The 21907-nt window shown below is 45.2% G+C and overlaps 1 protein-coding gene across 2 annotated transcripts; it reads right to left on the bottom strand.

The window, feature by feature from the left end:
• Positions 1-510: 510 nt before the first annotated feature.
• LOC119813125 (phosphatidylcholine transfer protein) lies at positions 511-20596 on the bottom strand. Of its 2 annotated transcripts, XM_038328258.1 has the most exons (6): positions 20402-20595; positions 8978-9095; positions 5675-5754; positions 4132-4303; positions 2996-3063; positions 1472-1672 (listed from the first exon to the last, which is right to left on the bottom strand). In XM_038328258.1, the coding sequence occupies exons 1-6, from the start codon at positions 20540-20542 to the stop codon at positions 1607-1609; spliced, it is 645 nt and encodes a 214-aa protein (XP_038184186.1). In that variant the 5' UTR covers positions 20543-20595; the 3' UTR covers positions 1472-1606. The 2 variants fall into 2 exon arrangements, with proteins under 2 accessions (XP_038184187.1, XP_038184186.1); XM_038328259.2 differs by lacking the exon at positions 2996-3063 and having other exon boundaries at positions 511-1672; positions 20402-20596.
• Between the last annotated feature and the right edge of the window lie 1311 nt (positions 20597-21907).

Here is a 21907-nt window from a genome sequence, read left to right as displayed (position 1 = left end):
TTGGCGTGAACCTATGTACTGCTTTTGCTAGCAACCCTACCATCAGATTTAGATAAACTGAAGAGCAGAGATAAATTTTAAACTTAACTGAAGTCCCTGAACTGGTTCCTCCTAGAAATCAAATATATGTGGCTTTGAACGTAAGTGAGCTATAAATTCTCTCTTCCTAAAGATTTTAATTTAACGGGTGTTTTGCCAGCCCATGTGCATGGTGTGCCTGCAGTGCCTGTGGACGCCAGAAGAGGGAGTCAGACCCCCTGGAACGGAAGTGGCAGATGGTGTTGCGCTGCCTTGTGTGTGCTGGGAACCTAAACCTGAACCAGGGTCCTCTGAAAGGGCAGCGGGTATTGTAAATAGCCGAGTCAATCTCTCTCTCCAGCCTCAAATTTTCATTCTTTCTCTTTTGAAGTCTATGAGTTGGACCAGGTGTCAGTGCAAACAAAAGAGTCCTAACTAATTCATTCTTCCCAAAAGAAAGAGGTAAGAAGGAAAAAGCATACACGAGAAGCATAAGTCACCGTGTGTTTATTCATAGAACACATCTTCCTTCCCAGCGAGAACGCACTATGAGGCCTGCCACCTTAACAACCCCCTTTCTTCTGGCTTTGCATCCTAAGTTTCTGTATCTGTTTATCAAGGTTTGCACGGAGCGGAGCAATGGGAGATTTTCCCTGAGATCACCAAGGCTGTGTCTTGGCCACAGAATATATTTTCCTACAAGAATTCAGGATAAAACTAGGGCTCCGAGAGCCCTTGTTTTGAAGAGGTAGAATTCCAAAGAAAAAGGCAAAGGGCACACAAAATCACTACTTAAGTTTTGTCTGGTTGTAAACTAGTCATGTCCCTTCAACATCTTCCAGAAGGGAAGATCACCTAGCACTTAGGAAGACACAACCATAGTGCTATGCTCAGTCTAGCTTTGTGCTTGAAGTCTAGGGCTCGCAGTAAATACATAGCTAGAGAGGTATAGGCAGCATTTTCCCAGTGGCTTATGGGAAAGGAAAAATCTAGATTTGGGCAGTTAGGGAAATGTGGTCATGTCAGCATGTGCTCAGTCAGGCCTGGGACGTTCATCATGGCCTGATATCACAGCAGCCACCCACCCTGCACAAGTAGGAACACCTGCCTATTACCTCAGATCCTGGCCTATCCAAGTCAACAAAGCATAAAGAGAATGGGCATCACTGTGCCTCTAATGTTGGGACATGGAAGGTCAAACATAGACCAAAGGCCACCTCCAGCAGCCATTCCTGAGTTTCAGGACAGAGTATTGAAGAGAGCCTGCTTGCCAGGAAGTGTCACTCTTACGTTTTGCCGTCCTTCCTCCTCTCATTCATTCCCCTGAGATGACACAACAAAACTCTCCTCGTCCCTGCGGAGGATTTTCCTAACTAAAGATACCCACGCAGACGCCTCCCACTCAACAGCAGAAGAAGGTAGTCGGCCCTGAAAAGGTCTAATGGGGAAGACGGCAGCAAATGAGCCAGGCAGCAGGCAAGCATGCCTGGGAATACATGAAGACCTCTGAAGACGGAAAGAGCGGAGGGAAGGCCGAGCATCCGTTGAAACACATTCAGAGATGGATGCTGGGGTCCCATTCTCCTTCTTAGGTCTTCTTGGGGTAATTCTGACAAGCTTTCACCATGTCCTTCAAAAAGTTTGGAACTCCATTCTGCAAAGGAAAAACAAAAATATGTTTCTATGTATTCTTCATTCTCTGGAATGCGGCAACAGATAATAATGATAGCTTTAGGGGTAATAGAAGAAAATGAGGCCCCTAATCCAATTTCTACATGATACAGTCAGAAAATGGAACAAGGCAAGACCCAGACACACTGATGCTTCAAAGACAGGGCCTTTAGTTTGACTTTTGCTCATCAAAACTACAGAGCCCTTCTTGAAATATTTATTAAAAAGAAAGGAAAGGGGCTAATGAGATGGCTCAGGGCCTAAAAGCACACACTTTTCTTGTAAAGGATGTGAGTTCAGTTCCCAGCATCCATGTCAGGTGGCTCACAGTCACCTGTAACTCCATCCTCGGGGGCTCCAACACCTCCTCTGGACTCTGCAGGCACCTGCAGGTACCTATGCAGGCACATCCCCCCTCCCCCCCCCACACACATAAGTATAAAAGAAAAGAAAAACAAAACCAAACTGAAACAAAAGACGGGATCTGGGATTAGGTTGCTGGATTCTTCCTTAACGAAGGGCTTGCCTTACTGCATTAGCAAGTGGTGTTTGGGGTTAGAGGGTGGGATTCACAGCTGTTTAGTGTCAAGCACTGTGCAAGACTTTTCATAACTGTCTCGCTGGCTTCTACTCCATGAAGTAGGCAATATTCATCCTCTTTTTTTTAAAAGATTTTTTTTTTTAAAGGAAGAAAGACAGGGCTTCCCTAGCAAAGCGCGGATTTAGAATGACATCTGGTGCCTACAGGCGTTCTTTCTTTCCCTTGAGTCTCCTCAGTGCACTCCAGGACCTGTGCAGAGCCTGCTGAACAGTCACTGTGATGCAGGATCGTAGGAGTGGCAGTCTCTGGTGACCTGGACCACTAGCACATTTCCCTGGCCTTAGAAAATAAAAAGAGCAAGGACAGCAGAACTAGGGGCTTCCTTTGGGCTGTCTCTAAGCAAAGTCTGTCTGTCTTACCCTCCATAAGCAGTACCGAAAGCACCATTGTCCCTACAAGGAGCAGACTTTTGTCTGGAAGTTCCAGAGAGTGCTCTTGGAGGGTCTGGGGCCACCAGCAGGGAAGGACTGGCATTCCAGTCTAACAGATGCTTTGTCCTTTGTCACAGCCTCCACCCTAGGTGTTGCCTACTGCAACTCTAACCAAGTCACTCAACCAAGCTCTTCATAAAAGAGTCTCATTACCCTGGGACAATGTGTCTCTTCAACACGACAACCCACAGGCTAAGTCAACATTTGTCAAATGTACATACCCTGCCCCCCACCCTCTACCCCCCCAATCCCCGCCTGCCTCCTGGGATCTCACCTTGGCTGCCCAGTTAATGAGCCAGGACGGAATTTGGCCACCCGGGTTATCAAAGTAGTACATGAAAACTAAAAGGGGGAAAGAAAAGACAATTCAGAAGGGGTGGGGGTGAGGACTGGGAGAAACGCAGTAACAAAGCCCTGCTGACCTTCTCTCTTCAGATTCGGGCCCAGAGAGCACAGCGGAAGGGAGCAAGTGATCCCAGTGAACTGCCCCGACCCGCCTTGTGCCTACTGACACCAAAGCATTGTTGAAAATACAGCCAGGGGAACAACTGGCTGCGACTGCTTAGATGCCCGACAAATGCTAGACACTTGGATGCCACCTCTCATTTCATTATCCAAACAGCCCCCAAGGAGCTGACAGTTAACCCAGCTCCTGCCTGAGGAAATACAGACTCAGGATAGACCTAACAAGCACCAGAGTTACAGCTCAGATTTTTGCCTGACAGGCCACACTCACGCCAGTACGGTGGAAAGTGGATGCCCATGCTTTCCTTTTGGGGGACTGGAACTCAATGTTCCTGAGTCTCTGGCCTTGTGCTGAGCAGAGCTGTATCCTCCAATGACCACCTCTCCAGGCCCAGGCCCTACAGCTACGGGACAAACCTGAAGTAACTTTTTGAAAACCTAGGGTCTCCTCTCCGAGCTCTGACTTCACCTGGACTATAAAGAAAGCACGAGTGAGGTGTAGGACGGAGAGCTGGCTCACCGCTCGAGAGCTCTTCTTACTCTCACAGAGGCTCCTGCGTCAATTTCCAGCACCCACATGATGGCTCACAATCATCTGTCAGTCCTGGGGGATCTGACACCCTCTTCTGACCTCCATGGACGCTAGGCATGAAACATGTTCAGGCAAAACACTCATGCACGTGAAATAATAAGACAAATAAATCTAAATCACTAAACAAACAAAAAAAAAAAAGGCATGCACTGGGTCAGATTGAAACACCTGTGTCCAGCCCTAGCCAATTGAGGTGTGAATTAAGACGCTCCCCAGGTGCTGACCTCCAGTCTACTGTGTCCCCCAGGCCATGGTTTACCCCTACTAAACAAACTTTTGTACCTAACCTGCCTCCTACCTCCCCATCCTTCAAGTGGCCCTGGCTAGCTGCTAACCCGCACCCCAGACTTTACCTCTGCTCCCCTTCTTGCCATCGCTCTCAATCGCCAGGCTCTGCTTGTACTGCTTCACTCGGATCACCCCGGACTTCTCTGGAAACTGAGGCACCGAGATGTTCTGGGCCAGGACCACATAGATCTTCCTCCCGTCCACATCCAGGTCTCGCCGCTGGCGGGTGTAGACGTACTGCACAGCCAGTCAAGGCACAACACCAGTATGGGGAAAGCAGCCCACGGTGGCGGCAATGGAAAGCCGCTCTGTGCCTTGCGCCTAGCATCTGCTTCCTTCTACCGAGACCTCACTTACTGCCTCCTTCCTCTGCAAAGCTGAACTTCACGTCCATCCACAGTTCTCGCTTAGAGAGCACCATCACCTACCTGTGGGTGATCCCTTGAGCTCTCACTTATGCAAAGATCACAATCCTCCTTTCTCCAAGAAGGCACACAGAGAGCATTGTTCACGTAGCTGTCATCATGGGGAAGCTAGCCAAATGCTCTCGGACTTGGTTTCTCCATCTAGGAAAAGGAAGCGCTATTGGTCCTCAGGCAGGAGCGTTGGGAGCATTAGAGAAATCCAAGCACAGAAAGAGCACTGGATAGAAATCGTATCAATCCTGGCTTTGTCCTCATCCACAGCTGTAATCGCAGACCTCTACACATTGAAGGTGCCCGTGTCACAGCTAAAGCCATGGGAAGTCACGTGGTTACCTCAAGTTTTAGTAGGCAGATGTTGTATTTGAGGTAACACTGATTCACCGAGAACAGCCACCTCTAAGAATTCACCTCTAAGAGCATGCACAGAACATTCCCAAGGTCGACAGCACCATTCTAGAACACACAATGGCCTCTTTAAACTTCGGTGCATGTGCATCTCATCTTTAAGGTAGCGTACAGAATGGCATCTTCATCCACACATATCATTCTTTCCCACCTCCACTGCCCTCAGATAGAGTATTGTCAGAAATCTGTAATACTCGTCACAGAAACCAGTAATCAATATGCTTACTCCTACTATTTAGTCGACTGCTTTACTTTATTACAAAGAAATGGAGAGGAAAGGCACCCAGTGTCAAAAAAAAAAAAAACAAAAAACAAAAAAACAGCAGTCAAGAGGACCACGCTGGAGGGAGAAAACTAGAAACAGAGAGGGTGAGGGGATGAGGCCTGGTTCCTCTCTCAAACCAATCTGCCATCTCACTTTTGTGGGCCCCGCCTCCTCCTCTGAAAGATCAAAGGGTCTGGACCAACACTCTCCATAAACGGTTCCTCCTGGACCCAATTCCAGGGCTCATCGACTTCCATCTTTGGACACTTTCTTTAGAAAGGGTTAGGTACCTTCCGGTAACCCTGTTTGTGGTTACTGTCCTATGGAAATCACACTCTGAGGTCTCTAACAGTCACACAAGCAGCTGCAACATTAGCAGATGGTCCCACAAGAATCCAGGACAGTGCTGTCCACAGCAGTCTTGAAATTAGTGGACCCCAGTGTGAGGTTGGTGGCTGGGAACCACAGGATGTTGAGACAGCCGAAGAACAAAGTGCTGAGCAGAAAGGATACATCTCTGTTGGACAACGGGAAAGGGTACTTCACTTCCCAGTAGGCCACCGTCTGTCCATCACATTCCTTTTCATAGAGCTCTGAAGGAGGGCACAGGAAGTTAGTGCATCAGGAAAATTCCGTGGCTTCAAGAAGCCTAGCTAGCCTTACTGTGTGCTAAGACTCTAACTCGCCAGGCGTAGAACTGGTTTTGGTTTTAGTTTAGAAACAAAAGTATATTTACTATACTGAAAGCTTGCTGCTCAGGCATGCTCTAGAGGATTGAGAAACATGGAAAACCTAAATAAACCCAATGCTTGTCCGTTGTGCCAACAGCATGCTGGGATAAAATGCAAAGAACTGGGTATCAAGAAATAATCAGTGGCTTTAAAGCAGGTAAACCACCAGATGTCAGTAGAGCACCAGGAGTTTTGCTTTTGAACCCCCGCCCCACCATACACACACACACACACACACACACACACAAACTCACACACACACACAATCAAGGTTTGCTTCCCTACAGTTAGCCAGAGACCAAGGAAGTCACAGGGTCTTGTGTGTTTACGTTCACAGCATTTGGGAAAGAAAGGGCTGATAAAGAAGGCTGTGTCCTTAAACAGCTAGAAAGTAGCTGAACCCTGGGTTTCTTGTTTCTTTCCTTTCTCTACAACAGCCACGGCTTCAGTAACTAAATTCCCTTAATGTCTGTGCTCTAGTGCCAGGACGTGCAGACTGCAGCTCTTGAAGGAGATGACAAAGGGACTGGGGAGCACATATACCTAGGGTTGTATGGTGGGCTCTCATCTAACCGTCCAGAGAAGGATCAAGACATCCTTGCAGGAGATGCGTGGTGGTAGTGGTGGTGGTGGTGGTGGTGGTGGTGGTGGTGGTGGTGGAATTGGCATTTAAAAGACTACTGGTTAAGGAACTTTGTGGCCCCTTGGTGGAATTGGCATTTAAAAGACTACTGGTTAAGGAACTTTGTGGCCCCTCAGTGCCACAGGACACTGAAGACAGTCAAGAAGAGAAAAGATGAGTAGCCTGTTGCCTCTACATGTTCAGTATTCACACACAGACACACACACACATACACACACACACAAACACACACACACACAAACATACACACATGCCTGTCCGTCTCTACTATGAGGTTTAAGTAGGTAAACTGGCAATTTCAGGGCTAGGCAAAGGAGCAAGCCATGACCAGGATGTTCAGTTTATTCCGACAGTAACTTTAGGCTCAGTGAGAGTCACACGGCTCTCAGGCCTTCCTAAAACCCAGGGGCAGAGAGGCAAGGAGTTTCAGATGGTTCTAGCAAAGCTAACAGAGGCTTCCACTGTACCAGAAACCACTGTGTGAAGAGCTGACGGTAGGATGATGAACGTAGTCCACCCGTAAGCTAGAATTAACCAGACAAGCTCAATACAACAACAGATCTAGTTTAATATTGGAAAACAAGGAAACTCACACAACCGGGGCCCAGCGAACACCATGCACAGGTGAAGAGAAGAGAGAGTGCACCTGGATTCCCAGGTCTTTTTTCCCTGGCCCCAGGCGGCCACACCTAGCCAAATGTGATTGGCTGAACTTCCCCATCATCTCCCCCTTTTGTCTAAACAAGACAGAACCAAACCCAACACAACTATATACAATAGGAACAGATACCAAATATAAAATTACAAGCAGCAAACAATATTAAGCAAGAAACACATAACAAAAGTTTTACTAAGCATTCTATTTTAAGGAGTCTAAATAACGTATTGAAATTAAGCTTGGCTAAATCATGAGGAGGGTAACTACAATTATCTAATCTTTAACTCCATCGAAGATCTGCGAAGGGAAGTAATATTACTTGAGCAACCAGGAAGAATAAATGAGAAACTTCCAAAATGTGCAACAAATGATAGAGACAACTGACTACCTGAGCAACTACCCAAAGTCTCATTTGTAATGTTGAGGCAACCAACTTTGGCTAAGGTCTAACATAACTGACATACCAATTTCAAAGGCAAGAAACTTTTCAGAACTATCTTACCCTGTCTTGGCAGGAGAAGACAATCCTGTTTTTATCCATTTACAGATACTCTGTATCTCTGTCAGTGGTCAAGGTATGAGCTTTTCTTTGCCCAAAGGCCAGTTCTGCCAAGAAGACAAGCTCCAAGTGGAGTGTCTTTGGTGCTCAACAGTCTCTCGGGAGTAGAGCGGTGTTGTGAGGAGCGATTGTGTCTCATTACCATGGAACTCTAGGTTAGATTAAAGGCCATTTTCTACAGCTCTTCGAAGAGGTTGAAAATTATACTATCTATACTAAATATTGATGGAGGAGAGTTATCTGTCTATGTTTCTTTCATTGGTTAATTAATAAAGAAAACTGCCTTGGCCCTTTAAGAACAGAAAATTAGGTAGGTGGAGTAGACAGAACAGAATTGTGGGAACAAGGAAGTAGAGTTGGGGAGACGCTTCAGGCATTCGCCATAGGAGTCTCCATGCTGCTCCTCTCCGAGATGGACGCAGGTTAAGATCTCTCCTGGTAAGCCACACCTCGTGGTGCTACCCAGATTACTAAATATGGGTTAAAGGAAGATGTGAGAATTAACTAATAAGAGGCTGAAACTATGGGCCAGGCAGTGTTTTAAAAGAATACAGTTTCCGTGTAATTATTTCGGGTGTAAAGCTAGCCGGTGGCCGGGTGGTGGGACGCAGCCCCGCCGCTTCACACTACGAAATATAATCTCTATGTATCTAAAGAACCTGATTAGCCTAAATATAAATATGACAAACATAAATGACTATTGATCTATAATTCTCGATACCTATCTAACTTGAAGACTAAGAGAATAAACAACTGTGCAATAAATGAGGACAATGACTTCCAAATGTAAACAATGTATATCATTACATAAACAATATATAAATATCTTAATCAGAGCTAGAAATGTACACTGCAATATGGTAAATATATATATCAATACATAACAAATGTTTTAAAAAGAGGTAGAAGCATACTCGCATACAATATTTAATATAATTTAACTTTGTATCAACATACAAGAATCGATACCAATATAATTTTCTAAAAGGAAGTCTGGATACCCATCTTCCAAAAAGGCTTCCACGCAATCAAGGTACATGGGTTAACACAGCTCAGGAGGCAGAGCAAAGCAACCGTGAGGACAAAAGGGAGATCCACTCTCAGAAAGGGGCAGGGTAAGTACCGGAAATGGCGAGCTAGGTTTCAGTCTCGAGGATACAAGACTAAATTAGCCAAGCATACATTAACTTTCTAGGGATTATTTTTTAAGCAACCTGTGACTCACCTTTCACATACTGGTCCCACTTTTTCCTGTAGTCTAAGTCCATGTAAACATCTGCAAGTAGAGCTGGTGGACAACCTTCCAGAACACCGAACACTTTATACTCATAGAGTCCAGTTGGCTATGGAAACAGAAGGGGGGGGGCAATCTGTTGATACCAGAGCTGAGATCTCATGTTGCATGAAAAACAGCTGGGGCTGGGGTTCAACCATTGACCTCCTCTATAGAAGCAGGCAGGACCCCCAATCTCATGTATCTTCTATACAGCTGTGGGAAGCATTGGCCAGATGATTTGATGATTTAAGTCACTAATAAGAAGAGTTACATAGCAAATACCTGTATTTATGTCAACAGGTAGACAAGCGCCACCCCTCCAAGACTTATCAGAATATTATATTATAAATGTCAGAAGGACCAGTAATCAGGAGATTAAGAAAGACATGCTTAAAGAGAGAAGTCTGGAACCTGTGTTCCAGTGGAAGGAGCTGTGGGTAGACAGACTGTAGAGTCAATACACCAAAGAACCTGGAAAAACATAGTGAAGCTTTGATTCTCATCACTCTGGGAAACTAAAGATCTTTGTGGACTGAGGCATGGCCAGATATGAATGACTAGGGATAGATTAGGAATGAGCAATTCTAATTAAATTTTAAAAGATTGGTAGGTAGTCTTGGTAGAGAACAGGGCCATAGGCAAACAGAGATGGCCCTAACACTCAGTGTACTAATTCACCTAATAGACGGCAACTAAAATCAGGGAGCTAACAGGAATAGTGGGGATGCCACAAAGGTAGAGCCAATAGGAATTGTTGCTGGAAAGATGGGGAGAGGGAAGCAGATCACCAAGGAGAACTCCGTCAGCCATTGCTGGACATGGTAGGTGAGGGAGTGGTCCTCGCTGACAGAGAAGAAACTGGAGAAGTGGGAATTGATGAGCTAACAGGCCATGCAAGAGTTCTATAAAAGTTTGGTATCTTTGACTTCCAGATACATATGCAGAGTTCTAGGGAGGGGCATATTTTATATCACCACTGAGTGCAATGAAACTAAGCCTCTTGATGAAGTCATTTACAAGATGGGTTTTTCAATTGTTTTATTGAAATCATGTTAGACCAGATGGTCCTGTTGTTTAGAAAAAGACAAGTTCTAGATTACATGTACCAGTGAGTTCCTTTCTTCTCATGTCAAGCCACATCTTTGTCTGTGAGGATTCTAGGCTCCAGGTGGCCCCACTATACATTTCCCTGGGTACAAGGGCAACCCACAATTCCCTGAGCCTGCCTGGTCTGGCTTAGTGTCCCTAGTGCTAAGACAAAAGCAAGCAAGCAAGCAACAAGCAAATGGATAAGCATAGCTGATAGATGAGTATCGGGTGCCATCAACTACTCTAAAGAAGCTCCTTAGACCCATGCCAAGGACCCATGTGAGGTCTAAGAAAGTCTTGGGGGATCTTTCTACAGAGTGACTTCCAACTCAGCTGGCATTAACATACCAAATCATATCCCAGTTTAGGAATCTCAAATGGATGTGAAGGAACCCTGGCAGAGATGGAAGGTGAAATGAAAAGTAAATCCATAGTGATCCGCCCAGCTCTCCAAGCACATGACTTGCCATCAAGGCTCTCTAATAAGCAGATGGTAATTGGCTGTATCCACGACCTGTGTGCCTGAGCATAGATTGATGCCCTGAACGAAGGGCTATCCCTGGGATCTGATGAGAGGCCTCAGGAGAAACAACTTCTGTCCACCCTTACTGCACAGACAGGAAAGACTAGGGTGAGGGCTTCTCCATATGCACCCACTTACACCAGGACAGGCACATTTTAATCAATGGAGAGAGAATGGATGACTTGTTAGGGTAAATACAGTGTAATGATTCTTTTTCTGCCCCTCCAGCCAGCTCCCAAATAATGACATGGAGACTTCTTATTAATTATGAAACTTTGGCCATTAGCTTAGGCTTATGCCACTAGCTCCTATAACTTAAATTAACCCATTTCTATTCATCTATGTTCTACTACCTACCACCCATGCTCATCCTGTGTCCTTCATGTATCTCTCCTGTGCCTCAACTATCTCCTCCTACTTCTTCTCTTTGCCCAGAAATTCCACCTACACCTCCTGCCTAGCTATTGGTTATTCAACTCTTTATTAAACCAATCACAGTTATATGTCTTCACACAGTATATAAATATCCTACAATAATAGACATCCTATTTTTATAGATGCTCACCCAAAACATGTTAAGGTAATGATCATGGAGTCTTCCATGATTTACTGTAGATATCCACAAAAATGAAGACAACACTGTATTCTTAGACTAGGTCCTTTCTGTTCCTGAGTGCAATTACATCCCTCCATGACCCTGATTCTATCTGTATCTCAGAAGAGGACCAGAAAGTCAAAGAGAAAAAATAGAATGACCTACAGTTTGCATGAACACAGAAGAATGAACTATTGTGGTGACTTCCTTTAGTCCCTCCCATCACAGCAGGAAAGAATGCCCAGCAGTCCAGAGGAACAAGACTGTTGATGCCCCCTTCCTAATCTCTCAGTCCCACATTCTTTTGCTGAGCTCCACAGCCTCGCCCAAGTTCCTGCATTAAAGCGCTTTCTTGTTCATGATTTCTAAATGGATATAGCAAACATACTCATTTCTATTTCATCCTTTAAAAGATAAAGTGAATTTTAATCATTACAGAAACAACCCATATTTGTTGTAGAAAGTCTGGAGACATTATAAATAACTATTTAATGAGAGACATGCACCTCATAATTCATAAGTATCTGCCAATAATATTTGATGGTATTTCTTTAAAGGGAACAGATATTTGTCTATGTGAGCAAGTAGATTATAAAATGGTATTAACTGGTGGCATTCTTACCTCAAACTTATTAGTATATTGAGACTATGGAAAGTTCACATGAAACAATTCTTTACCAAATGCATTTCTGCTTCAGAATATTTTATAGAAATAACTATTTCCAAAAAAATCATAAAACAAGCAATTCAAAATCCCAGTTCATTTTTCCATTAGGGACATTTTCTCAGAGATGAGGGTTAGGATACGAGCATTGACATTCAAAGGTTGTCTGCACACTTTTTAAATATTTATAAAGCTTATACAGCAGAGAGTATCTCAGAAGCAGTGAAGAAGCAGCTCCCTGGGATTAGGTATCACTGTCTTACAATTTCATGTAGAAAAACACAGTGCTTAGCTTTACTGAAACAGAATTTATATTAACAATATATGGGGCCTTTTAAAAATTAGATTCACAAATCATTTGAAATTTTTTTTGGATATTTTCCCAAGCTTACAAACACTGTAATAAATAATTCCATATATGCTTATGCAAGAGATCCTTGGATTCTCCTGAAGCCTCCCACAACTACCTCTAAAAAAATGGCTCATATTCCTCATTTATGGCAAAATATACTGGGTGTGTAATGCTCCATTTCTACGACCATTTCTTACACTTCAGATACTGAAAGGTTATGTGGGTGGAAGTGAGTTAACAAATATCACACATGGAATACAATAGCCAGGAGGAACAAGGTCTTGTTATTATGGTATACAACCATGTTCTTCCTTGCTGGGTGAGTTCTCATGAGAATATGAATGGCTAGTAACTTTTCTAGTCTCCTGTGAAGGAGAGCTTCCAAGCAATGTTCTCTCCTTGTTTCCAATGGGAACATGATATTTGGATCTGTTTTATCTCTTCTGAGACCGAAAAGCAAACAATTAAGAAAGAGCAGAGAAGAAAGATTCATAGCCACTGGCATGATGAATCAGCTAAACTCATATCCATGCTGCAGATCTATGTTACTAGCTATGTAAGCAAAAAGTATCTTTATTGAGGGCATCCTCAGTCTAGTATTTTATTACTTACTTGCCCCGAAAAGCAATTCTAACTGATTCAAGTTGTTATCACTGACATTATAGATTTTATTTGAAACTTGTGATACTAGGAAACGGTGAAAGCTTTAAAACAATGAACATGTAGGGATGAGAACATAAGTTTGGATCCCCAGCACCTATGTAAAAATTTTATAAAGGTAGAGACAGAAGGCCCATGGGGATTGCTGACCAGCCAGTCCAGCCAGTCAGTGAGCTTCAGATTCGATGGAAGATCCTTTCTGAAAACAAGGTGGAAGACTGGAGAGATGGCTCAGCAATTAAGAGCACATGCTGTTCTTCAGAGGACCTGGATTAAGCACCCACATCAGCAGCACTGCAGTTCCAGGGGATCCAGCATCCTCTTCTGGCTCCATGTGCATAGACATGCACTATAGTACATGTGAACTCAGGTAAGCACACATAAATAGGTAGGTAGGTAGGTAAGTAGATAGATAGATAGATAGATAGATAGATAGATAGATAGATAGACAGACTGATAGATGATAGATAGATGATGATGATAGATAGATAGATAGATAGATAGATAGATAGATAGATAGATGATAGATAGGTAGATAGATAGATGATAGATAGATAGATAGATAGATGATAGATAGATAGATAGATAGATAGATAGATAGATAGATAGATAGATAGATAGATGATAGATAGATAGATGATAGATAGATAGATGATAGATAGATAGATAGATGACAGACAGACATGTGGACACATGCATACACACAAAAGAAAACTTTAAAATCCCACTCTGTATCCTTTTTGGTTCGTAATACACTTACTACAAAGGAAATACAAAACAACAACAAAAATCACTGCCCCATATGACAGAAAAGACTCTCAAACACACAGACCTGAGCAGACCCTCCAAATTCCCTTTCTTTGCTTCATAAATGATTAGCTGAGCTGCCTGCCCTCAGTGATCAATAAAAACAAAACATTTAACCAAACTAAATAAACTTTTACCGTGAAGAGACTGGGCTCAGGGTAAAGGACTTTCTGCTCTCTTGTCCAGTTGTGACACCCTTTCATCCCACTTCCCACACACGGCTCTTCCTAACCCTGTTTACTACTGTTTACAAAAGTCACCTGCCTAGCTTTCGCAATGCTGAAGACCTTAGCGTCAAAGAACTCTCCCCCATTGAAACAGCCACCTCACTCCCTGAAAGTCTCTGTCACTAGGTCTATATTGATTCTTCACTTCACATTACTCTAAAACAGAGTGGCAGAATAGTGTTAACACTTGTGAACAGTGGAAAGACCATGGGATTGTGTATCAATCCACTAAAACACTATAGAAATCCAAAGCCTTGCTAAAAAGCATTGTCAAGGAAAAAGAAAGGACCATGTGGGTTCTTTAAGAGTAGTGGAGTTTCTCTTGACTCCTGGTGAATGTCTTAGCTACTTTTCTATTGCTGAGAAGAGATGCCATGACCAAAGCAACTTATACAAGAGTTTATTGGGGGCGTCCTTATAGTTTCAAGGGTGACTCCATGACCACCACAGTGGGAAGGGAGCACAGCAGCAGGCAGGCAGACATGGTGCCAGAGTGGTAGCTGATAACTTACATCCTTGTCTGAAAATAGGAGACAGAGAGAGAGAACGGTAATGCTGTGGGCCTTTGAAATCTCAACGCCTGCTCCCAGTGACACACTTGTTAGAGTGACCTCCTTAACAAGACCATCCCTCCTAATCCTTCCCAAGCAGCTTCACCAAGTGGGATCAAGCATCTAAACACATGAGCCTCTGAGAGGCTTTAAATGACTACAGTGGTTTTTCTCCTTTAAACCACCACAGTGAGCTTAATAACTTGGGCAACTAGACTGATGATCATTGGTTTCAATGCCATGCTGAACCCATGGCTTCTGCTGATAAAGAAAAAGAAAATATGACAATCAGCAGAGATAATGTAGATTAATGATGGAGACGTGAGGAAGAACTCCAGAGAGTGGGAGCTCCTCCAAGGGAGGATTGTTGACTTGCTGCCCGGACGACGGCCCTGATCAGCAGATCTCACATCAAGAAGTGGAGGGAGACGGAGGCAAATTTTACTGAGACCGATCAGTTTTGAGAACATCGCAAACAACAGGGACCCATATGTCTTTTGCATGTTCCCTTCACCTATTTGAAGAAGTCACCCTACATTGCTTGCCCAATCAGGTGAGTGACCTAACGATCTTCAGTGGGCCCTGCCCTTCTGCCTAAGAAGAGGTAACTATGTTTTCAAAGGGCTGCTACAGAGGACGTTAAATTGATGGTTAATGTTTAATTTTACAGAGACACAAAGAACTCCACATGCCCTTCCACTAAGTAACTCATAAAAAGCTCACAAGCTGGCAGGGATTTAGGCTCTCACCTCTGAGCAGTGATCAGCCACAGGCACTGTCTTAACTTCACCCCTCACCATGTGTTCCCCTTGGTGATCCATCAGGGGTCACTGCAACAACCACATGCTTTGCGTGGAGAAGTTTTTCTAGCCCTGAGACATGCTATGATTCTTTCAGTAATATTGGGAATTGTTTTGTTAGTCCTAGTCTCCCAATAATTTTATAGTTGTGATATTATTGACTCATCTGTCTTTGAGGTAGACAGAGAAATCACTGTGATCTCCATTTTTTTTAATATGAGGAAATGAAACTCAGAGATATTGAATTACTTGTATTAAGTCTGATCATTAGCATCAGGTCAAACAGAGGAGTCTTTTGACACCAGTTCCCTCTGCCCCAAGAGCATCTCATTTAGCTCCATGCTCTCTATATGCCTTATCCAAACCACAGGCTAATGATTCAGGTCAAGAAGGCCCATCACATAAGATTAGGCAGGGACCATAGACGGATGATGTGAAAGACACCAGAGACTTGCTAGGAGTCAGCTGATGACACAAGCTTGCACAACCTGTCCCTTCTGCTGCATTAGCTTCAGAGTGGATTTTTATTGGAAGGTCTTCCCGAGTCCCTAAGCCTGGTGCATTTGCCCAACAGTGCTCTGGGTGGCCAAAGTGTTGTTTTAGATGCTGTTTCTGGAAAAGTCAGATTCGGACCAGAAGAAAAGCAGGGCAGCAGTAAGGATAATGTTCTCAATGTTAACAGACTAGATGTGGCTAGGTTTTCCACTGTGGTCCCTAAGTATTTTCTCCTGAACTCTGTAGCCAGAAAGGACAGCACAGTGATGACCGCATGGGCTTGGAGCCACAAGCTAAGCTGGGCTGAATCTAAGTTCTCCACCTGTAAATGGGTCTAAGAAGCACTCATAGAATGAATCCGAGGGCCACATCAGGTGATCCAGCAGAAGTCAATAAAGGGCGTGCAGATATTTGATCTCCTCTTCCCAGGTTAAGCGTGAGGACTGAGAACCACAGATATCTACTGACACCTCCAGGTCACCTGCTCTACACCAGGCACTGAGCTTAGGGATATATCAGCATCTCCCCCTTACAAACAAAGAATCAGAGGCTTCAGAGGGAGGACACATGACTAAGAAATGCTACTGGTGTGATCTTAGGATGAGAGTTTGGTTCTGGTAGGCTATCTAAACACCAAACTGTCTTCTCTAGAAAAAGCTACACAATTTACTTTCACTTGCACTGCTAGGGTCATCGGTGAGCTCATTTGACCCCAGCAGAGGAATTGCCGTGTATTTATATGAGAGAAACGGAAAGTATCCAGACGCTGTTTACAGCCGACCTTTGCTAATCCACATAGAAATAATTACTTGTGGATATCACCTGGCCACACCACATCCCCACATCCTTCTGACCTGACTGAGACAGAGGCACCACCCACATGAGGCCCTCATTTGTGGAGCTCCTCTACTTTCCATCACTAACTCTAAGGCAGCCCAAGTGCCGCTCTTTGCTCGTCCCCTGTGAATGCTCCCTCTGTTGTGCACTGACTTGGCCTCTCACAGAAGAGCACATTCCTCAAGGGGACAAGGTGCCCTTGTATAGCTGTGGATGCTGACCAACTCCAGCTATTCTATGGGACTTAATAAATTCAGGGGGCATAAAAAGCAAGCATTTTCCTGAAAATGAAGTCAGGGGTTAAAGCTGAAGCTGCTATGGCTACAGACCGTGAAGAGCAGTTGGCTAAATCTATGAAATAGTTAAGTTCTAAGAAATTACAATGGGTTTAAAACCTAAGGGTTACAGATAGCTAGCTAAAATAATGATTACAAACACTCTCTGAGCCCTTAATGAACACCAGGTAATGAACTGACCACTTGCATGGCTTGTCCTATTTAGTTCACAAAATGATAATATGATCTGTAAGCCCATTTTGTCAGACAAGGAAATTAAGGATTAAAGATGTTCAGAGGGCTGTCAAAAAATGGTAAATTTATAAACAAAAACTTCCATTCAGCATTACCTCCAATATTTCTCTGGTTCAGCTGGGTTTTGGTATAGTCTTATGACCACGGACCCAGTACATTCAAGTATTTCTCTATGAATCATCAACCAGTCTCAGGGTTCTATAGCCAAATAAAAATTTTTCACCGTATTTGAAGCCCCAAACAGAGGGGTGGTGAGAGACAGGGCAGAGCACAAAGCTTGGGAACAGAAGTGGGGCACCCTCCTCAACCTCATCCCCCCAAATCTAAACCTTGGGATCAGCCCTATCACACCGCTACACACTCACCCCGAGAGCAAAGAAAGGCTGTTGCCCGTCTCTACACACTTGGGGGAGGGGAAAGAGGAGAAAAGTGGCCTCTGTGTCCTGGGGGATACAGGTGTCCAGCTTGTAAACAGGCTGGCCCTGCTTGTTTGTAAGCTACAGTTCAGGGAGTGTCCTGAGTCTGGAAACTGTCCTATCCATCACACTGGTAGGAAGAGCAGGCAAATCAGGCCTCTCATGCTTCCAGAAAAGAAGTTTGTGGGGCAAGTTGGATTAGACCCAGCTACAGGACAGTAGAGGAAGCTTGTAGTCCGCAGAGAGTCTTGTCAGCTAAGGTCACCTGTGCTTCTCTCCTCAGTTCACAGAGCAGCCTGGATCAAGGCATTTGCACTGTCCTCTGGGGCAGGCCTGGAAGACTTTGTGAGGTCAGCAGCACCAGGAAGAGCCACCACTGGGAAATGACTGCTGGCTCCTCACCTAGCTGAGACACAGCCAAGGACACACCAGGATGGAGAGATATCCTACAATGTCATCAGACAGAGTCTTTCGATCCAGCATCTGCCTAAACCACACTTGGGACCGCTGTGTGCCAGACTCTGTCTATAGACCATATTGTTGACTATTGCCAGGGTAACACAGTCCAAAGCTGCTGCAAGACATGACTATCAACCACTGGGAAAGATCACTGGGTCACTAACCCAACCATCAGGGACAGCCCATCTTCTAACGGACATTGGCTTTGTCTTCAGTAGTCACTTCCCTTGTTTTCATCTGTTTATAACCTCCTCATCTCCCAAAGACTCTCCTGCCTAAGACCTTAGCATCCCCACCAGGCTGCATGTGCCTTCTGCTCAGAGAGGCAGAGGGCTTAAGGAACCAGACAGCTGGGTTCAGATGTTGGTTCTAATCTTGATGAACCAACTTGTTCCCTCCGCACACCCCTTTCCATATGGGTAAAAAGGCAATGATCAACAGTGTCTATCCTAGGCTCGAAGTTAGAAATGAGCAAGCCAATGTATGGTGCCTGGATTATAAGAAAACAGGCAGCAACTGTTAGCTGGTGCAATGACTGGTGGCAATTCCGTGACTAAGGGTGACATGGAAAGGCTAACAGGATAAGATTACAATCTTTCTTACAGGACAGTGAAGAGACAGAAGTCAAGAAACCAGTTAAAAAGATGAAGCAATATGAGGTGAGAGGTGCTGAGAACCCAGCCTGGAAAAAGGAGAGAAATCAGAGGGAAATGGATCTGACGCCTGATAGACAACTTGGCAAATGTCTCGAGATAGGTGGCTGGCAGGGAAGGTCTAAGGATCAGAGAGACGGCAGAAGGATTTTGCCTACAGCGTCCACTCTCACACGAGGGTTGCTAAAGTCTCGTTAGGACGTTAATTTTGTCTGTTCTGCACGGCACGTCTCTTGCTCATCTTGTAACCAGTCGTCCTGCTCTATGACAGGCTAAGTTTGGTGAGTCAGTGACTGCCATCCTTAGCAAAAGATGAACACAGTAGGGAGCACACGCCTGTGGGTGCATGTGAGCACAGTTGGCCAAAGACAAAACAGCAGCTAGAAGTTCTCTGTGTGCACTGAAGTTTAAGGGAGACATAAAGTCATGGCCAGGCTGATAATTACCATCAGTAAATTACTGTCCCGGGCATGGCAGAGGCACACAGTGAAATTTTCTATTGCTGACCTCACGGAGGATTCCCAGCCCCAGAGGCTGGTGAACGTACATTGATACAGGCTGCACGGTGACCTCAAGAAGGAAGTACAAATGGCCTTAGCTGACAGGACTCTACCTTTATCGCTCAGAAGCTTCCTCTACCTTCACGTATTATACCACAAACTTCTTTTACCAGGTTGTGGCCCCTCCAACTGCATCTTTGTCATGACCTTCCCTGGGCCTCTGGGGAGTTATTTCATCCCTCCGGGTCCATTTCTGCGCTAACACTCAGGTCTTGTGCCAGGGAACTTTGGTTGACTATAGCAAATCAATGAGGACAAGCCTCTGGTTTCTCCCACCTGGGGGCTACTTGGTTCTAGAAGCTTCCAATAAAATGCCACAGGATGCTCTCAGCAACCAACCCCACTCCTCCTATAGTTTCCACGGCTCTTTCTGCCTGAAGCTTTACAAGCAAGTTATTAAATACTACTTAAAGTTGGAACCCAAAGACAGTCCCTAAAATGGTGAGATTCCTATTGTCACTTCTTAGCCACTTTGAACACCCCAGTCTCTGAGTCTTGTCTCTTTCCCACCTGTCTCAGAATATGGACCCTCTCCACCTGATACAGTACTGGTACCCATCTGGCAGAAGGAAACCCTGTCCTCCACAGGCATGAGCATGGTCTAGGAATCAGTTAACTAATGTTTTAACTCTATCGTTTACTCCTAACGAACTACTTCCTGAGTTGGGCCAAAGCCCCAAATTACTCATTTCCTACTGTCTGTCAACTGATCGCTGCCAAATGCCTCTCTCTTGTGAATGAAGATAGTCACACACTCCCAAATGCTCTTCGGCTCACCATTTCAGCTCCATATCTGCACCGTGTATTGAACACATTATATACTGAAAGTCCGGACCCTAAACCGGTACCTTTGGCACATTGCCCGGTCTCCAACCACAGACCATTAAATACAATACCCTGCTCCCAGGTCGTTTGATGTTTTTGCAAACGCGACAGAGTAAAACATAAAACATAACAATCCACAAAATCCAGCAACAAGAATGACCTGAGGCTGAGCTAGAATAACTTCCAAAACACATAGGATCTGCATAGGGCAAAGTAACTCAGAGGTGCCTGGTCACTCCCGCACAGCACAGCTGCCAGCTCTGTGGGGAGTCCTGACCGGGGTGGGTACTCAGGGCCCTGATCTCCTCCAGCAGCCGGGTCAGCCGCTACCTGGTCGAGCAGCCGGTAGATGGTGATGCCCGAGGACTCCACCAGCAGCTGCCAGTCGGCCCCGGCCAGCGCTGGCTGCTGAAGCTCCGCGCAGGCCTCCCGGAACTGCTCGTCTGAGAAGCAGCCGGCGGCCCCTGCCATCCTTCCGCAGCCGGGATACAGCGCCCCGAGCGCAGGTCACCCACTGGCCCTTAGAGAGCTCGGGGGCAGTGCCACAAGGTGGCCCCAACCTGATTGGCAGGGAAGAGAAAAGGCGGGACTTGGCAAGGGAGGCAGGGCGTGGGTGTGGCAGGGAGCAGAGATGGGGTGGGGGAGCAGAGGCTGGAGAGGGTGTGCCTAGGCCTCAAAATGGGCGGGGCTAAGCAAAGGGTGAGAAGAACGGAAAAGAAAAACTTGAAAAAAAGCAAGAGCTAGGTTGGGAAAAGAAGAAAGAGCTGAAGAAGTAGACTTCTTTGGATGGGGGTGCGCATCCTATAATCACCGCCACAAGCTTCAAACCTGTGTGGGACTGGCTGCTACCTACCTATCTGAAGACGAAAGGTGAAAGGACACTAGCCCACTTGAACAGTGGCTCTGGCAGGCCTTGCGCCCCTTCCCTACCCCTCCCACCCCACCCCCACCCCCAACCCCCACCCCCACCCCCGGCCTTGCTAAAAACTGTTAGATTACATTCCTAAAGCTAGCCACTAAGGTGTTCCTTTATATGCTCACTCCTTCCTCCTGAGGCTGACTACCAAAGACCAGCATGCCCAATTAAAATTAAACACCGCATCCTAACAAGGGGAGTTTCCCTCCTCACCTTTATAAACCGAAATTTACTATGTGACACATCTGTCTCCTCTCTATCCAGAGGCAGCCTTTTGTCCCTCTGGGACAAATACCGCATCCCCCTTTCCTTGTTTCCTTCCCCTCTCCCTCATCCTCTGTCTCCTTTTCTGCTCACCACATCCTTGCCCATTCTCACACAGTCTCCCCTTTCCTTCTCTTAAAAGTCACACCTGGCCTGGCGGTGGTGGAGCACGCCTTTAATCCCAGCACTCGGGAGGCAGAGGCAGGCGGATCTCTGTGAGTTCGAGGCCAGCCTGGTCTACAAGAGCTAGTTCCAGGACAGGCTCTAAAAAAGTTGCAGAGAAACCCTGTCTCGAAAAAACCAAAAAAAAAAAAAAAAAAAAAAAAGAAAGAAAGAAAGAAAAAGAAAAAAAAAAGTCACACCTGTGAGGTTATTTGCTGCTGTTTTCAGCCTGAGCCAGAAAGCAGCCACTTTAACTTTTCTTCCCCGCTTAATAAAGGATCTCTCTGAGAAAACAGGTGCTTATGTTTGGTCTGTGGCTAAGCCAGGGCCTGGGAGGGAGACCCTACTGTCCGGGAGGCCGCTTCAGAAGGTCTCTTTCAGAAGGAAGACTTGTGGGAAGAGGGGCAGGAAAAAAAGCTGAAATCGCAGGAGTCAGATGCTCAGACTCCATTTCAATAAAATTTTCCTTCTTTCTGTTATACATTTTGAAACAC

Source organism: Arvicola amphibius, chromosome 4 (assembly GCF_903992535.2).
Source record: "Arvicola amphibius chromosome 4, mArvAmp1.2, whole genome shotgun sequence".
Lineage (NCBI taxonomy): Eukaryota > Metazoa > Chordata > Mammalia > Rodentia > Cricetidae > Arvicola > Arvicola amphibius.
The sequence above is the reverse complement of the archived record's forward strand: the minus strand, read 5'-3'. Positions and strand labels throughout refer to the sequence as shown.

Excerpts from the sequence above, each read along its gene's own strand:
- LOC119813125 (XM_038328259.2), bottom strand. The coding sequence starts at position 20,542 with ATGGCAGGGGCCGCCGGCTGCTTCTCAGACGAGCAGTTCCGGGAGGCC. Across the intron at positions 4,304-5,674 it reads TCCCGTTGTCCAACAGAGAT|TACGTCTACACCCGCCAGCG; the intron begins GTATCCTTTCTG and ends CTGGCTGTGCAG. Across the intron at positions 1,673-4,131 it reads TGGCAAGAAGGGGAGCAGAG|AATGGAGTTCCAAACTTTTT; the intron begins GTAAAGTCTGGG and ends TTTCCTTTGCAG.